This window comes from Somniosus microcephalus, chromosome 10 (genome assembly GCF_052327205.1).
Source record: "Somniosus microcephalus isolate GS21.2 chromosome 10, FLI_Smic_1.0, whole genome shotgun sequence".
NCBI lineage: Eukaryota > Metazoa > Chordata > Chondrichthyes > Squaliformes > Somniosidae > Somniosus > Somniosus microcephalus.
Window position 1 is genome coordinate 159,677,940 of NC_140996.1, and position 18,945 is coordinate 159,696,884.

At 42.9% G+C, this 18,945-nt stretch overlaps 1 protein-coding gene across 6 annotated transcripts in view; it reads left to right on the forward strand.

The window, feature by feature from the left end:
- dync2h1 (dynein cytoplasmic 2 heavy chain 1) overlaps nucleotides 1–18,945 on the forward strand; it is a 996,931-nt gene that overhangs the window by 681,809 nt on the left and 296,177 nt on the right. For all 6 annotated transcript variants that reach the window (XM_085999037.1, XM_085999042.1, XM_085999039.1 and 3 more), the window contains 2 exons: nucleotides 7,250–7,410; nucleotides 10,389–10,514. In XM_085999037.1, coding sequence (XP_085855163.1) covers nucleotides 7,250–7,410; nucleotides 10,389–10,514 — 287 coding nt within the window. The remainder of the gene's footprint in view (nucleotides 1–7,249; nucleotides 7,411–10,388; nucleotides 10,515–18,945) is intronic.

Consider the following 18,945-nt stretch of genomic DNA (forward strand, 5'->3'; position numbering starts at 1 on the left):
GGGATAACATTGTTATTTTTTGCTGTGGACATGCACACGCATTGGGAATAACATTGAGACTGTTTATTTCCCTAAGACCCCTTACAAGTACGAAAATGATAGCTTTCATCCATCTTTCACCGCAGAATTCAAGCATGCTGTCCAAGGTACAGCCTTAACCCACTCCACCACCTTAACGTTGTTTTGACTTGAGGTGTAGTAACATTTTTCAAATTAACCTTAATGATATTTAATTCTACTGGCTCAACTTTTTTTTCTCGAGGTAGATTTTAATTTTCACAGTTGATGGTAAATACGACATTGCCGATCGGCCGTCTGTTATGCACCCTGCCGGATTTTCCTTTGAATGGATAATCAAGCAGGCTGTATAACAGCCGACCGATCTGCTACCGCCAGTTTTCCACCCGGCGATGAAAGTTAGAATTTACCCCATCTACTTTCTTGACCTTAGCAATATCAATCCAAAGGCCCGTATTTCCCAGTTAAATTGAGTTGAAATTATTAGTTGGACTATATGGACAAAGCAGAAGGTAGCAGCTACAGTACATAAGAACATAAGACGTAGGAGCAGGAGTAGGCCATTTGGCCCCTCGAGCCTGCTCTGCCATTCAATAAGATCATGGCTGATCTGATCTTGGCCTCAACTCTAATTCCCTGCCCGCTCCCCATAACCCTTGACTCTCTTATCGTTCAAAAATCTGTCTATCTCCACCTTAAATATATTCAATGACCCAGCCTCCACAGCTCTCTGGGGAAGAGAATTCCAAAGATTCACGACCCTCTCAGAGAAGAAATTCCTCGTCATTTCCAATTTAAAAGGGTGCCACCTTATTCTGAAATTATGCCTCCTAGTTATAGATTCCCCCACGAGGAGAAACATCCTCTCTGCATTTACCCTGTCAAGCCCCTTCAGAATCTTATATGTTTCAATAAGATCCCCTCTCATTCTTCTAAACTCCAATGAGTATAGGCCCAACCTGCTCAACCTTTCTTCATAAGACAACCCCTTCATCTCTGGAATCAACCTCCTGAACCTTCTCTGAACTGCCTCCAATGCAAGTATATCCTTCCTTAAATAAGGAGACCAAAACTGTATGCAATACTCCAGGTGTGGTCTCACCAACGCCCTGTACAGTTGTAACAGGACTTCTCTACTTTTATACTCCATTCCCTTTGCAATAAAGGCCAACACTCCATTTGCCTTCCTAATTACTTGCTGTACCTGCATGCTAACTTTTTGTGATTCATGTACAAGGACCCCCAGATCCTTCTGTACCTCAGCATTTTGTAATCTCTCCCAATAGCAGTAGTGAAATCAAAGTTTGAAATTACTATTGCTAAGCTATGGGAGTGAAATTGGGTGCCTTTGCGCCCGGGCGAGGCGCTGACATCGACTCCCACCATATTCGGCGGGAGTTTAGGGGTGGTGCTACAGCGTTGCACCCCGATCTCTTTCGCCCGGAGATTGTGACATCATCGGCGTGTGTGGCGCCCCGAACCCGAACTTGACATCCGCCCCCTGCAGCAGTGCCGGTCGAAAACACCAACAGCTGCAGGAGACGTGCATCGGGCAGCCAACTGCTTCGGGGGCAATGATAAAGGCGAGGTAAGTGGGGAAAAAAACCTTACCTTTACTGTTCTAGTTTTTTTTTGCGGGTTCCTGCCTGCGATCGATCAGCCCGGCATCGCGTCCCAGGTAGGTATTTTTTAAATGACAGAACCTTCAAGGGAGGGAAGGAGCCTTTGAATGTGGCAGCGCTGCTGAAGTCTCCGCCCCACTCTCCGACGTTAGCGCCCTAAGAAGAAAGTGGAGCGCTTGATGTAGCGCTCCAGTTAGCGCCCAGGTGATGTTTGCGCCCCAAAATGGTCGATACTGAATTTTCCCCCCTATATATCTGTAAAATTAACTGCAAAATGAGGTAAATCCACGTTTTTTTTAGCCTTTGCTTATTACACAGAAGTAAAGGGGAACAGCAAAAATAAAGAAGTCTTGTTTTACACATTTTTATGACAATCTCATAAGACTTTTTATTGAAGAGACAAGATTTTTTTAAGAACTGAAGAAATTAACCTGTGCGAGAATAACCAAAAACATCAGTATATGGTTACACTATAAAATTACATGCCAAATTGCTGAAGGCAACTGAATTACTTTGGAAATGTTTTGTCTTTTTGAAATGTTATTATGCAAACTGTGCAGTTATAATATTGACTAAGTTGCGTCCACAAAGCAAATTTTCATTTTGAGGTCATGTGTTGACGTTTGTTCTTGTCACTTGCACCAGTGGGTGAAAGCGTCATATGTAAAATTCAAGAAATTTAGTCTTAAAGGTTAAACCATAACGGCATGGAGATTCAACAGTGCTGCACCTGTTTTTCCAGTGGTAAATGACAGCTTAAGCCTCCAATATGGCGGGCAGGAAGTGCACGCTCATTACGAGCCAGAATTGAACTGTCTGCTGTATTGGATCGGGCTGCTACCTTGACGTCAGCAGGGCATGCCAGAAGTATATAAAATGCTGAATATGTTATTTAAATTAGGGTCCTGCACTTCTTGAAGGACCCTTTTCCGTTTTTGGTATGCCCCAACGCCTGACTCGCCACATGCTGTACTTGCCCAGCAACACATGGCGCTAACCAGCAGAAAGGATCACACAGCAACATTATTTAAAGAGGCCATGCAGAACTTACAGGTTTCTCACTGGTTTGTCATTTCAGGCTTCTGGCTAACTTCTGGGAGTTTCTTGTTGTGTTTTATCACTGGAAAGTTAAGTTTGTTTACTGAGAACAAGATTTTGCTGTTGTTGGCTGCCTCATATATCTACAGTAGGCATTAAGGGAGCAGTTATCCTGTGTGAACTTAATTAAGGAGCAATGTCTCAGGCTCCTTCGCTTCACAAAGGAAGGTGTCACCGAGCTATGTCACCTGCTGCAGCCACAACACCAGCCTCGCACCAGAGCATGAACAGCACTGCCTGTGGAAGTCTAGGTCACTGTGGCCCTTATCTTTTATGCCACAGGCTCCTTTCAGGCTGCAGCAGATGACATCAGCGAAAAATTATGGTTCACAGTCCACCGCTGCATCAGTAAGGTCATCGAGGCTCTCTACACCAGGAGGAACACGTACATCTCCTTCCTCATGGACAGAGCGAAGCAAGATGAGAGGGCACTAGGGTTCGCCCAGATGGCAGGCTTTCTCAGGGTACAAGGTGCGATAGATTGCACCCACATTGCCTTGCGTGCTCCCTATCACCAGCCTGGCATGTTTATCAATCATAAGTGATTCCACTCCCTCCATGTAGAACTGGTTTGCGTCGACAGGCAGCGCATCATCCTGGCAACAGTCATGACTTTTTCATTTTGCACCAGTACTTTGTGCCACCTTTATTCCAACCAGACTGTCAAGTTACATGCTGTCTACTAGGCGACAGGGGATAGCCACTCTGGACATGCCTCATGACTCCTGTCAAGAACCCGGGCAGAGCTGGCCTACAATGAGAGCCATGCCATCATGAGAAACACAATCAAACAATCGGCGTGCTCAAGCAGTATGGACCATTCCAAAGGATCTTTGCAGTACACCCCTGAACAGGCATCCAGACTTGTGGTTACCTGCTGCATGCTCCACAACTATTCCATTATGATGGAGCAGCCCTAAGCAACACCTGGGTAACAAGAATTACATCAGGAGCAGGAGGAGTAGGAGCATGACGAGGAGTAAGAGCAGGAGAGGCATCAACCACCAGTGCCCCTAACTGCCAGGACTCTGAGAGCAGCTCATCAAGTGTGATTCACCTAAATCATCCCTCGCATCCCTAATACACCAACAATCCCACAAACCTTATTGCCACCGTCCTTACTACCACCATCTGATTGCTTTCCTTCAGTCCTGCCTTATGGGTCATGCCATCAATTCATTACAACAACACCACCAAATCCACAACAAAAACAAGTTTATCAAACAACTCAACTCCAGCTCTATCTAACAGTTAGCAGAAATAATTATGAATCACCCTTGTTCAAGTCCTTAGTGCCTGTCTTGTGTGCTCTTTTTCCTATCCTAGTGTATCCCCAGTGGCTACAGCTTGGGAGGTGGAAGGCTGCTCAGTATAACCAAGCAAGCTCCATTTCATGATGTATCACAAAATGAACTTTATTGACACACCACCCATATGCTGCAATGTTCTCCTCACTCATCAACTTGGCGAGTCATAAAAACATAAGAACATAAGAATTAGGAGCAGGAGGCGGCCATACAGCCTTCGAGCCTGCTCTGCCACTCAATAAGATCATGGCTGATCTTCGACGATTGGCGTGCAAAGTTAAAGCACATGGGATTGGGGGTAAGGTACTGACTTGGATAGAGAACTGGTTGGCAGACAGGAAGCAAAGAGTTCGAATAAACGGGTCTTTTTCCGAGAGGCAGGCAGTGACTAGTGGGGTACTGCGGGGATCGGTGCTAGGACCCCAGCTATTCACAATATATATTAATGATCTAGACGAGGGAACTAGATGTAATATCTCCAAGTTTGCAGATGACACAAAGCTGGGTGGGCGTGTGTGCTGTGAGGAGGAGGCAGAGAAACTCCAGTATGATTTGGACAGGTTGGGTGATATGGCAGATGCAGTATAATGTGGATAAATGCGAGGTTATCCACTTTGGTGGCAAAAACAGGAAGACAGATTATTATCTGAATGGCAATATATTGGGAGAAGGGGAAGTGCAACGAGACCTGGGTGTCCTTGTGCACCAGTCACTGAAGGTAAGCATGCAGGTGCAGCCGGCGGTTAAGAAGGCAAATGGTATGTTGGCCTTCTTAGCGAGAGGATTCGAGTACAGGAGCAAGGATGTCTTGCTGCAGTTGTACAGGGCCTTGGCGAGACCACACCTTGAGTATTGTGTGCAGTTTTGGTCACCTTATCTGAGGAAGGATGTTCTTGCCATGGAGGGAGTGCAGCGAAGATTCACCAGACTGATACCTGGGATGGCAGGAATGATGTATGAAGAGAGATTGAGTCGATTAGGCTTATATTCGCTAGAGTTTAGAAGAATGAGAGGGGATCTCATTGAAACTTATAAAATTCTAACAGGACTAGACAGACTAGATGCAGGAAGGATGTTCCCGATGGCGGGGAGTCCAGAACCAGGGGTCACAGTCTAAGGATAAGGGGTAAGCCATTTAGGACTGAGATGAGGAGGAATTTCTTCACCCAGAGAGTGGTGAGCCTATGGAATTCTCTACCACAGAAGGCAGTTGAGGCCAACTTACTAAATATATTCAAGAAGGAGTTAGATATATTTCTTAAGGCTAAAGGGATCAAGGGATATGGGGAGAAAGCAGGGACAGGGTACTGAATTTGGATGATCAGCCATGATCTCATTAAATGGCGGAACAGGATCGAGGGGCTGAATGGCCTACTCCTGCTCCTATCTTCTATGTTTCTGTGACCTCAACTCCACTTTCCCACCCATTCCCCATATCCTTTGATTGCCCTAGAGTCCAAAAATCTACCTATCTCAACCTTAAAGATACTCAACGACTCAGCTTCCACAGAGCTTCGGGGTAGAGAATTCCAAAGATTCACAACCCTCTGAGTGAAGAAATTCCTCCTCATCTCAGTCTTAAATGGCCGACCCTCATCCTGAGACTATGCCCCTAGTTCTAAACTCTCCAACCATGGGAAACAACCTTTCAGCATCTACCCTGTCAATCCCCCTCAGAAACTTATATGTTTCAATGAAATCACCTCTCATTCTTCTAAACTCCAGAGAGTATAGGCCCAAACTACTTAAGCTCGCCTCATAGGTCAACCCTCTCATCCCAGGGATCAATCTAGTGCACCTTCGTTGCACCCCCTCTAAGGCATGTATATCCTTTCTCAGATAAGGAGACCAAAACTATGCACAGTACTCCAGGTGTGGTCTCATCAAAGCCCTGTATAATTGTAGTAAGACTTCCCTACTCTTGTACTTCAACCCCCATGCAATAAAGACCAACATGCCATTTGCCTTCCTAATTGCTTGCTGTACCTGCATGCTAACTTTCTGTGTTTCCTGTACGTGGACATCTAAATCTCTCTGAACATCAACATTTAATAGTTTCTCACCATTTAAAAAATATTCTGTTTTTCTATTTTTCCAACCAAAGTCCCTTGGAGTCCCTTCCAAAAGAATTGTAGGTAGAAACATTACAACATCCTAGTTACTGGAATACAAACATTAGAACTGGAGCTGGAGTGCCCAGGAAACTCTGAAATGCACACATTGCAATGCACTGACATCATGAAGTTTAAACATTGGAAAAAACATTACAAAGCAACTTTTGCATCTGACTGCTCCTTCTGCAATTCGCTGCATTTGTGCTAAATTACTGACCTCAGTTATACTCCATTTATCATATACACACGTCAAAGTTAAAGTGTTTTGGCATGAAGTTCTATGAAAATGTTCAACATTATGAGAGAAGGTTTCTATTGTTGACTATAGTGAAATCATAAATAACATGTATATGATTTTGCTATAAAGAGCCAATAATGAAAATCTCCACCCGAATGAGAAATAAGTAAATGTTAAAATTCAATTTTTTTCTTATTTCACAATAGATTTTTTTCAGGTTTAAACTTAATTGGTCATGTATTACTCGAATGAACAGTGGATCTCAAATTGTTGCTGTAGCTGTAGTATTTACTTCTGTTTATACTGTTGCATTTTTCTCATCCACCCAAAGACACATTACACATCATTACCCAAACAAGTAGCTAGACATCCAGCTGTCTCCTAGGCCTCTGCTACTAATGGCACACTTATCAGTTGCTAGGTAGTGCACCAGACTCGCATGTGGTGACTTGACAATTGATTCTTTATATGGGAAGATACCTGGTCTTTGCCTACCATTGATTTTTTTTTTTAAAGTATGTCACCTAGTCAGTGACAGATGGCGTGCTATATTTCAACTCATACTTGCAGATATTTGTATACAATCAGGTAGTTTGCACAGCAATATGGCTATACAATAATGTAATGATGTATCTATAGTGGTAAAATGTTGCATAAATTTGCCATTATTGTGTTTGGGGATGTGCAAACCATGTTTCTTAACCTTTTTGTGGTATATTTCATTTTACCATTACATTTGCAGAAAGTTTTAACACACTCCCTGTATATGTTTAAATCAATTTTTTTTGGATTTCAGTAACTAGTTTATTTTTCATCAGTTGAAATAATAAGCAGGATTGCCTTTCTTTTTAGGAATGAAGGAGTTATCCCCACCACCTTTGAATCTGAAACGTCTTTTAAGTGAGACACTGGCAGCTGAGCCAGTTCTCATTATTATTTCACCTGGCGCTGACCCTTCCCAAGAACTTCAAGAACTGGCCAGTGAAACTATCAGCAGAGAAAACTTTCATGAGGTATGGAAACAAGAGGGAAATATTCAAATGGTCTCAAATAGTTATTGACAGATAACAGTAACTAGCCTAGAAATTGCTATTGGCTATGTTAGCGGATGATCATTTAACGTTTCCATATGATATTCCTGTGTCCACTATTTAACACGGGCATTAACCCAGCTATTATAAATAGGTTAATGCGTCTGCTAAAATAGGAGTTGGAGCAATGTCATGGGAACACATTAAGTGTTTATTTGCTAATCAGTCATTTCTAGGTTATAACTGTGGAATGCAATGACCGTGTGTTGTGCTATATTATTTGTTACACTAAGCAAAGCTCTTAACATCGGAGATACATGAGGAGCCAGATTTACAATAAACAGCATAAGGCAGATCATAAACACATTTTAACACGTTTAGTTTTTTAAGAGTGAAATGCATATATATATGTTACATTTTAAAGCCAAAATGATTGTCTTACTCTAAATTTTCAGAATGTGTGTGTAATTAACAAATGAATTTCAATATAGATAAGTGTGAGATGGTACATTTTGGTAGGAAAAACAAGGAGGTTACATACTCCCTGGAAAATAAGAGTCTGTGGGGGAAAAATTTGGTTGCTTTGTGCCTCCCATTAGCGCCCTAAGAGAGTGCTAATGGGGTGGAAAGCAACTAGCGCCCGGGCACAGCAATGTTTGCGCCGCTTGCAAGATTGACCAGACATTTCGCGGCAGCGCTAAACACTACCACCATGATCTCCTGCGCCCGCAGATTGTGACGTCAGTCGAGCTTGCAACGCCCCAGTAGCACCCCAAACCGGATATTGAGTGGCACCCCCTGCCTTACAGCCTGCCACTAACAACGACAGGTTGAGGGGAGCGTTTTGCAGTCGGGAAGGGACTGGGGGAGCGCTATTTAAAGGTGACCGCTTCCTGCCTTTGTTTGTCAGCAACATTTTTACACCACGCATTCTGAGAGAGAGAGAGTCTTCTGGAGAGATTCAACACTGTGTGAAGGAGTTTTGGGTACTGAGCAGCACTTTGCAGGTTCATTTTGATTCGACCTTTCTTGCATCGATTTAGAAGAGACTATGGGGGCTACACTCTGAGCTCTTTCCCTGGGCCTCTCCATTGTTCTTTCCAGCAGATTTGATGTACAGGTCTCTCCAGGCCGAGATTCAAGGCTGCAATGAGCAGGGTGTGGATGGAGAGCAAGATCGACCCTCCCCTTTAAGAACTGGCCAGCGCCAGCGTGTCTGTGTTCCATTGCTGACTGACATCACATGAGCTTCGCCAGCGCTCTGAGGTAGCATCTCGCTCCTCGGCGTTAGCGCCTTAAGAGAGGTGTGTAGCACCTGATTTAGCACTCCAATCACCTCCAGGGGCGATAGAAGCCAAATTTGCAGCCGGAGGCGATAATTAGCGCCAGGCGCTAAACTTTGTGCCCGGCCGATAATTGCACCTCAAACGGGGCGATACCGAATTTCTCCCCCTAAATGTAGTAGAGGAGAAAGAATCTAGGGGTACAGAAGAACAAATCACAAAGTAGAGACACAGGTGAATAAGGCCATTTAAAAAGAAAACAAAGCACTGAGGTTCATATTTAGAGGGATAAAATCGAAAAATAGAGAAGTTATATTAAACTTGTATAGAACCTTAATACGATAGCAAAATACTGCGGATGCTGGAAATCCGAAATAACAACAGAAAACGCTGGAAAAACTCAGCAGACCAGGCAACATCTGTGGAGAGAGAAATAGTCAACGTTTCAGGTCGAAGACCCTTCGTCAGTTCTGACCTGCTGAGTTTTTCCAGCGTTTTCTGTTGTTATTTTGTATAGAACCTTGTTTAGACTTGGAGTACTGTGAACAGTTCTGGCCTTCATATTATAAAAAGGGTATAGAGGCACTGGAGAAGGTACAAAAAAGATTTATAAGGATGATACCAGAACTGAGAAGTTATACCTATCAGAACAGATTGAACAGACTGGGGCTCTTTTCTCTAAAAAAAAAAGAGAAGGCTGAGAGGTGACCTAATAGAGGTCTTTAAGATTATGAGCGTCCTAGGCCCTACTGGGAGCAGAGCTGTGCTATGCCCAGGTCAGGAAAATTGTGGGCACTACTATCTTCACAATGCATCTCGGTATGCTGGCCCTGTCGGGCACCTAGGGAAGAAAATCAGCCCTATCCTCTCTTGATTTTCAATAATTGTAGAATCTGGTAGACTGTGTTCTTGGCTTTAGAAACAAAGAGCATAGAAAAGCATCTGGAACTGTATCTGGTACTGGTTTAACTCTTTAAACCTCCAATTTAAACCAAACTTGGAATTCAAAATATTTCAGAAAACTTTTAATATAAATTTGAGGGTGTAATCTGATGAAGTGTTTCAACCTGAAACGTTAACTCTGTTTCTCTCTCCATGGATGTTGCCTGGCCTGCTGAGTTTTTCCAGCGTTTTCTGTTGTTATTTCGGATTTCCAGCATCTGCAGTATTTTGCTATCGTATTAAGTAGTGGGCAAAATATGTGGTTGGCATCTTTTTGTTAGAGAATCTGTTTAGTCTCAGATGCTTTTATCAGTTTTTGACCAAATGTCATTTATGAAGGAGCACAAACTTTTAACTCTTGGTTGGTTGATTTCTTCTTGGATAAAGGCTTATGATAGCAAGGTAGGGAGATAACAAAATAGAGTTAGATAAGATGTAAAAATTCAGACTGCAAAGATCTAGAACTTACTCTAAATGTAAATTATGTCTAAATTATTTGATAATAAGATTTAATTAAATTGTGCTTTTTATACATTTTTAACTAAAAAGCAGAAAACTCAGTTTTGTAACAGTGCATAAGCTATATTACCTTTATTATGTCAGCTGAGTTTTAGTGTATGATATCACAGCTGTTCAGCTCTCTATGCTTAACTAGTGACTCATGGTTATTAAATATTTACCATTTCAAAGGCATTAGCAGAGGCAAAAAATGTTGTTTCTTTCTACCATCTGCAGGTGGCTATGGGCCAGGGTCAAGCTGATATAGCCATCCAAACACTAAAGGAATGTGCACGCAATGGAGAATGGTTGTGTTTAAAGAACTTGCATCTGGCTATAGTCTGGCTGCCAGTTTTAGAAAAGGTAAGGAGTGTTATTGCTTCAAGCTCATTTGGAGACCCAGTCAGAACTTTATACTTCTAAAACTCTGCCAACCAGTGAGTATATTGTTTCTAGAATCTGTTAGTGTTCCCTGGATAAATCTCTTGTAGAAGTTATTTCATTTGGGTTCAACTGTACATGGCCATTTTTCAAGTCATTATTAAAAAAAACCTGGTGATCATAACAACCATGACAGCTGGAATGTCAAATACGTTGATGCTTCTAGTATTCTTACACTGGCATTAAACAGGCATTTGTTTTGATTATTATCTTTTTTAACTACAAATTTCTGATCCACTAGCAATATAAATTGCAATAAACGTAATGCTTGTTTAATTTTGTAGCATTAGGAAAAGAAAATATTCTGCAGTTAACAGCTGAAGAATCAAAATAGCAGTCAAATTACACAAAATGGTGGACAAATGTTAACAAAATGGTGGACAAACACGTGGTTTCAAAGAAGCTTTCCTCAAAACACACCCATTGAAAGTTCTCTTATTCCTGTATTATTAGTAGACTAATAAATGATAAAGACTTACACAAAATCTCATCTATGTGAACCCAGCTTGATTGACACTGTTCCATGTATGGGGAACAGAGGTATATAAAAGTGTCATTAAATAACAGTCCAGACAATATTTTATTGACTACACTTGTAGAACGCTCCAAAATGAATTCCATTTCCATTATGTACTTATTCTTGGTAACTTGTCCATTCGCAGAAGCTTTTCATAGCATTTAATTAATTTCTAAAAAAAAAAGTTGGTATTTTAAAGAAAATCATGGAAAAGATGTAACATAATTAAAAATTAATTTAATCCTTGGGGATAATGGGAGTTCTCTACAGATTAATAAAATCCACCTCTCCAGGAATATGTCTCAAATAGTTGGGTGGATCTTACCTGGAGCTATAACACTACCAAGATTTGTAAAATATTAAGGGGGAGAAATTGGATATCATTGCACCTGTGTTTTGGCTGAAAAATAAAAGTTAGGGAGACCAATTTTGGGTTGCAATCTGTCCCGCCCTGGAAGTGCGGTGGCTTCCAAATTGGAATGCGGCGATTTCCAAGTGTGCAGGGTGCCCGCCTGAAATAGGCATTCGGTGCCTTGAATATGCAAATCGGGGGGCTAATGCCAGTTTTAGGACCCTGATGCGAAATTGGATATCAACATCTGCCGCGCATGCTCCGTCCAGTTGTTTTGGATTTTCAGCAGCCTAACCAGTGATCCTTAAACGGAGGCCACAGACAAAAAGGTAAGTACATTTTGTCCCAACATGTTTTTTTTCTTCTTTTATTCTAGTTTTCCTAGTCTCAAGATTACCTTAATTGTATGAAAATATTTAATTTAAAATGTTTTTATTATGGAATTCAATCCATAATGCATAACACCTAGTTTTACGAAATGGATGATAAAGATAGCAATTCTGAAATCTACTGTGCAGTTAAGGGCGTGATGAAGGTAATGTAGACCAAACCAAAACCCAACATGTGAGCAAGTTTTTTTGGCTTGGGGAACATTGTTTAGTTTTGCTAGACTAATACTGCCCAGATGAGACATGTGTGAAACTATGCAGGTTTGTTCTTTTAGTTAGTGTAAAGAACTGTTTCTGTATACTGGGATCTTGGTACCTCCACGAGGTTCTCATTTCATTTTATGCTATTAGACATGAAAAGGAATATAAGTTTGCACAAGTTATATTAGAGCCTAAAACTAAAGTGACCACTGTACTATGATAATTGTAATGGAACATCAAGTAATATGTCTCACTCACTACTGGATTTGATGTCTGTTGGGGTAAAAGAGAAGTCTTCCCTCCTCTCAAGCGGACCCCCTGAGATAAGGGGTCGACAGTTGCCCTATAGCAACCACGGATTCACCAGACGGACTCCTTGGATAAGTTTCACGATCTTTATTCATGCATATGCATGGGGAAAATCACAGTCTCATCCCAGAGAAAGGATTCTTCCACCGAGTATCAAATACCTACAGCAATTATACCCTAACTTGAGGCGTGCACCCCCCTTCTATGATCATTTATTGGTCTACAGAATAGGCGAAGGGCTGTGTCCATTTGATGCCCCTTATCAGGGAGGTTGCTGAATGGTTCACAGAAACCCATCTTTACAGTATTTGTGGGCTAATTTATCTGTTCCTGCTCTGGCCAGGAGGTGCTTACATCATGCTTTGAGAATCTGTATGTCCTGCCTTATCTTAAGCAAGGACAAAAGACCAGCTTATCAGTTCCTGTCTTATCTGGATCCTACATTCCTAAGCAAGGATAGGAGACAAGCTTATTTTCCACTAATTTTAATTCTAAGAAGTTATAGTTTCTTCTAACTTTTAATTCTAAGAAGTCATTTTTGTCCCCTTACAATGTCCCTGATTTTAGACTGTCATTAAACTTGTTATTTGGAGTGAGAAGAGAGAAGCCTTAATTTTTTAAAAAACACAACAAAGTCGACACTTTTTAGGACTGTTTTGATCAGTTGGAATTGGCCAACCGACCGCAAATATTAGTGGTGTGACCCCCTTAAGTGGTGTGGCACTCTAATCGTGTCCCTGTGGCACCAGGCTCGTGTCTCCATGTTTATGCAAGCCAATGCAAAATAAAACCCTTTCATGTTATAATTCCTGATTTTGCTGTTCTAGTTTACTTGTTATTTTAGTTTTTAAAAAAAATCAGTTTCCACAAGCCACTCTCCCTATAATATTTGTGGTGTTGCCCCTTTAAAGGGAAACATTTGGTTCTGTCCTGGTGGGGCCAGTTTGTACTGGCCTATCACAAAATGGGATCCCTTCGTGTTACTGTTCAGTTTGGATGGGCCAACCTTCTTGCCCCTGAAACGTTCAGTAAAGTTCTCTTCAAACCTACAAGACCTTGACCTACTTGCAATAGGACCCTTTCATTCTTTGGGCACCATAAGGCATGTTTGTATTCTTTCCCTCAACTGTACCATTTTAATAAGTCTGGATTTTGTTAATTTTGTGTTGTTTTGTTTTCTATAAGTGTTAGTTTGGGTGGGTTAACACCTTCCTTAATTTGTAGTGATGTCCTCGCTGAAAGGGAAGACATCTGGTGATGTATTCACAGAAACCCCACAGTGCAGATAGAGGCCATTTCGGCCCATCGAGCCTGCACCGACACATATCCCACCTGATCCCCGTAACCCCTACACCAACACCAACACATATCCCACCCTATCCCCGTAACCCCACGTATTTAATCCCCCTAACACTAAGGGTCAATTTATCATAGCCAATCAACCTCACCCGCACATCTTTGGACTGTGGGAGGAAACCGGAGCACCCGGAGAAAACCCACGCAAACACGGGGAGAATGTGCAAACTCCACACAGACAGTCACCCGAGGCCGGATTCGAACCCGGGTCCCTGGCGCTGTGAGGCAACAGTGATAACCACTATGCCACCGTGCTGCCCTTCTGCTTCATATAATTCATATTCTTCTGCTTCATATAATTTACAAATAGTGTGAACAATAGGGGATCAAGCCCCAGAGCCCTGATCAATACCAATGCTTCCTGAATAAAGCCAATTTTCAGTCTATTACCACCTTCTAGTTTTAATGCAAAACCAAATTATCAAACCATCTGGCCTATTTAATCCTTAAAGGAATTATCATACTATGGTTCTATCAGTATCACAAATAACCTGCTCACTGATGCTCAGTTTGGGTTCCGCCAGGACCACGCAGCTCCAGACCTCATTACAGCTTGGTTCAAACATGGACAAAGGAATTGAATTCCAGAGGCGAGGAGAGAGTGACTGCCCTTGACATCAAGGCAGCATTTGACCGAGTGTGGCATCAAGGAGCCCTAGTAAAACTGAAGTCAATGGAAATCGGGGGGGGGGGAACTCTCCACTGGATGGAGTCATACCTAGCACAAAGGAAGATGGTTGTGGTGGTTGGTGGTTAACCTTCACAGCCCCAGGACATCGCTGCAGGAGTTCCTCAGGGCAGTATCCTAGGTCCAACCATCTTCAGCTGCTTCATCAATGACCTTCCCTCCATCATAAGGTCAAAAATGGGGATATTCGCTGATGACTGCACAGTGTTCAGTGCCATTCACAACTCCTCAGATGATGAAGCAGTCCATGCCCGCATGTAACAAGACCTGGATGACATTCAGGCTTCGGCTGATAAGTGGCAGGTAACATTCGCCCCACACAAGTACCAGGCAATAACTATCTCCAACAAGCTGAGTCTAACCACCTCCCCTTGACATTCAACGGCATTACCATCGCCGAATCCCCCACCATCATCATCCTGGGGGTCACCATTGACCAGAAACTTAACTGGACCAGCCACATAAATACTGTGGCAACAACAGCGGGTCAGAGGCTGGCTATTCTGCGGCGAGTGTCTCACCTCCTGACTCTCTCAAGCCTTTCCACATCTACAAGGCACAAGTCAGGAGTGTGATGGAATACTCTCCACTTGCCTAGATGAGTGCAGCTCCAACAACACTCAAGAAGCTCAACACCATCCAGGACAAAGTAACCCACATGATTGGCACCCCATCCGCCACCTTAAACACTCACTCCATCCACCACCGGCATATCGTGGCTGCAGTATGTACCACTTACAAGATGCACTGCAGCAACTTGCCAAGGCTCCTTCGGCAGCACCTCTCAAGCCCGCGACCTCTTCCACCTAGAAGGACAAGGACAGCAGGCGCATGGGAACACCACCACCTCTAATTTCCCCTCTAAGTCACATACCATCCTGACTTAGAAGTATATTGCTGTTCCTTCATCATCACTGGGTCAAAATCCTGGAACTCCCTCCCTAACAGCACTGTGGGAGTATCTTCACCGTGCGGACTGCAGCGGTTCAAGAAGACAGCTCACAACCACCTTCTCAAGGGCAATTAGGGATGGGCAATAAATGCTGGTCTTGCCAGCAACGCTCAAATCCCATGAACGAATTTTTTAAAAAGGAAGAAAGATCTTGAAATTATGTAGTGGGTTATTAGCATACAAATGCTTAACATGCCATCTGAAATTTATTGTCCATCCCTAATTGCCCTCGAGAGGTGGTGGTGAGCCGCCGCCTTGAATATATTTCAGGGGCTAGTTAAGAATCAACCACATTGCTGTGTGTCTGGAGTCACATATAGGCCAGACTGGGTCAGGATGGCAGATTTCCTTCCCTAAAGTACATTAGTGAACCAGATGGGTTTTTACGACAATCCGGTAGTTTCATGGTCACCATTACTGATAATAGCTTTTTATTCCAGATTTATTGAATTTAATTTAAATTCACCAGCTGCCGTGGTGGGATTTGAACTCATGTTTCCAGATCATTAGTCCAGTAACATAACCACTATGCCTCCATACCTCGAACAGGTTAATGCCTTTGCTAAAATACTGTAAGGAGGAATTTTAGACAAACACATTCATGTTCAGATTTAATTTTAAATAATTAGTTTGCACAAAATTAAACAATTGGTAAATTGTACTTTCTGATCCTCAATATTAAAAGTTGGTTTTTTTGTAAAGTGTTTGCAGAGTAGTAAAATTGCCTTGCAACATCTTGTATTTATAGTTTTTGCCACAATGCTTGTTTGGACTTAAATAATATTAAATAGCAACCTAATCTGTCAAATTAAAAGAAAATTCATGATATAATTTTGATATTAATTTGTTACAAAATTTAATTCATCACTACAGACGATAGTTGCAAGAAACGATTAAGAACCAGATAATATTTGCCTTTCATTAAAGAAAATAATGCATAATAATTGCCGTATCTCCTTATTCAATGACAAATACAAAACTAAGGGAACTGTGCTTTAGTTATGTAAGTCTTTAGTACATGCGCAGTTAAAGAATTGGGCAAGATTTCTCTCTGGTTTTCTGTCTGTTTTGGGCAGTCCCAAAATGAAAAACGGGAAATTGGTGAGGATGCCTACCACTCCAACTAACTGCACAACTTCCCCCATACTGCAACAGCTACCACCTCATGCAAATAATGGTGGAAGGACATGGGCCCAACGACCCTTTTCCTTCCCTTACTGCTGCTGGCCCACCTTATTGAAAGAGATATTGAGATTTATTTGTAGTGGGTGAAAGACGCTGCAGTACTGAAGACTATTAAAGACCTGGATAAAGCCACAGGTGCTTGCTATGCCCTTGCTCAATGCTGCAGGTAAGTTTTTCAATTTTTTTAAGTCTTTTAAATTTTTCTTTTCTAAGGAACCCTTAGGCCTTCCCCTGCTACTTTGTTACGAGGAAGAATAGAAGGATCTGAAGGACCATTACAGATATGCCAGTCTGTACAGTCTGAACTGTACAGGGCGCTGGTGAGACCACACCTAGAGCACTGCGTACAGTTTTGGTCTCCTTATTTAAGGATGATATACTTGCATTGGAGGCAGTTCAGAAAAGGTTCACTAGGTTGATTCCTGGGATGGAAGGGTTGTCTTATGAGGAAAGGTTGAGCAGGTTGGGTCTATACTCATTGAAGTTTAGAAGAATGAGAGGTGATCCGAATGAAACATACAAGATTCTGAGCGGGTTGGACAGGGTAGATGCTGAGAGGATGTTTCCCCTCGTGGGGGAATCTAGAACGAGGAGGCATAGTCTCAGAATAAGAGGTCGCCCATTTAAGATGGCGATGAGGAGGAATTTCTTCTCAGAGGGTCGTGAATCTTTGGAATTCTTTACCCCAGAGAGCTGTGGAAGCTGAGTCACTGAATGTATTCAAGGCGGAGATAGAAAGATTTCTGAGCTACAGGGGAGTCGAGGGTTATGGGGAACGGGCAGGAAAGTGGAGTTGAGGCCAAAATTGGAGCAGCCATGATCTCATTAAATGGCAGAGCAGGCTCGAGGGGCCAAATGGCCTGCTCCTGCTCCTATTTCTTATGTTCTTATGCTGCTTCCTATCTGCTGGTACCATTCGCCTCCCTGTTTGCAGTTGCAAGCAGGGCTGCTTCACTGTGATGTCTTGACAATGCTCGAGAATGCTGCACTCCCCTCACAAAGCACTAACTGAGTTGTGTCAGCTGCCAGATAGCTGCAGATGCAGCTCATAAGGGAGACTGTCAGATGACTAAGGTCAGAGCTCCCTGCCAAATGAGTCCTACCATTGTGCTCCTCTTTTGGCAATGATCTCCGCTCAGTTGAGAACCACTCACTGTTTTTAATATATAATAGATTTGAAGCAGGGGAAGATACAAGGCTTTGGGGAGAGTGCTGGTCTGTGGAATTAGTCCTGGACTATCGCAGCAAAGAGCTGGCACACATATGATGGGCTGTATGGTCTCCTTCTGTTCTGGAATCTACTATGGTTATACTATTAACAGTTAATAGTAAAGCTCAAAAAGTAGTATTTATCCCAATGGTATATCTCCAGGACCCCGGTTCTTAACCAACTCAGCAATATGTCTTTCTGCAGCAGTTCTGACATCTCTTGTATGGACCCAAAATTACTTTTTGAGCATATTAGTTATAACCTTACATTCGCATTGTTGAGAAATTACACTTTTGCTGTAAAGGCAAAAAGAAACAGCATCATTATAAGCACTACTGAGAATTCTGTTGCTGTACAGGCAGTTGGGGTGACTGACCTGTAGTCAGAGAATGGCGGAGCAGGCAAGAGAAATGCAGGGAACAGCACCAACCGCTGTACATGGCCTTCTTTGATCTCACAAAGGCCTTCGACACTGTCAACCGTGAGGGATTATGGAGTGCCCTCCTCAAATTCGGCTGCCCTCAAAAGTTTGTCACTATCCTCCGCCTGCTTCACAACGACATGCAAGCCGTGATCCTGACCAACGGTTCCACCACAGACCCAATTCACGTACGAACCGGGGTCAAGCAAGGCTGTGTCATCACACCAAAGCTCTTCTCAATCTTCCTTGCTGCAATGCTCCATCTCACCCTCAGTAAGCTCCCCACTGGAGTGGAGCTAATTTACCGAACAAACGGGAAACTGTTCAACCTCCGTCGCCTCCAGTCCAGATCCAAGGTCGTCCCATCCTCTGTCATCGAATTACAGTATGCAGACGAAGCTTGCGTCTGCGCTCACTCAGAGGTCGAACTCCAAACCATCATAAACACCTTCACCGAAGCATACGAGAGCATGGGCCTTACACTAAACATCCGTAAGACAAAGGTCCTCTACCAACCTGCCCCCGCCACACAGTGCTGCCCCCCGATTATCAAAATCCACGACAAGGCCTTGCACAGCGTGGACCACTTTCCATACCTCGGGAGCCTACTGTCAACAAGCGCATACGTCGACGACGAAGTCCAACACCGCCTTCAGTGTGCCAGTGCAGCCTTCGGTCGCCTGAGGAAGAGAGTGTTTGAAGACCAGGACCTCAAACCCGGCACTAAGCTCATGGTCTACAGGGCAGTAGTGATACCTGCCCTGCTGTATGCC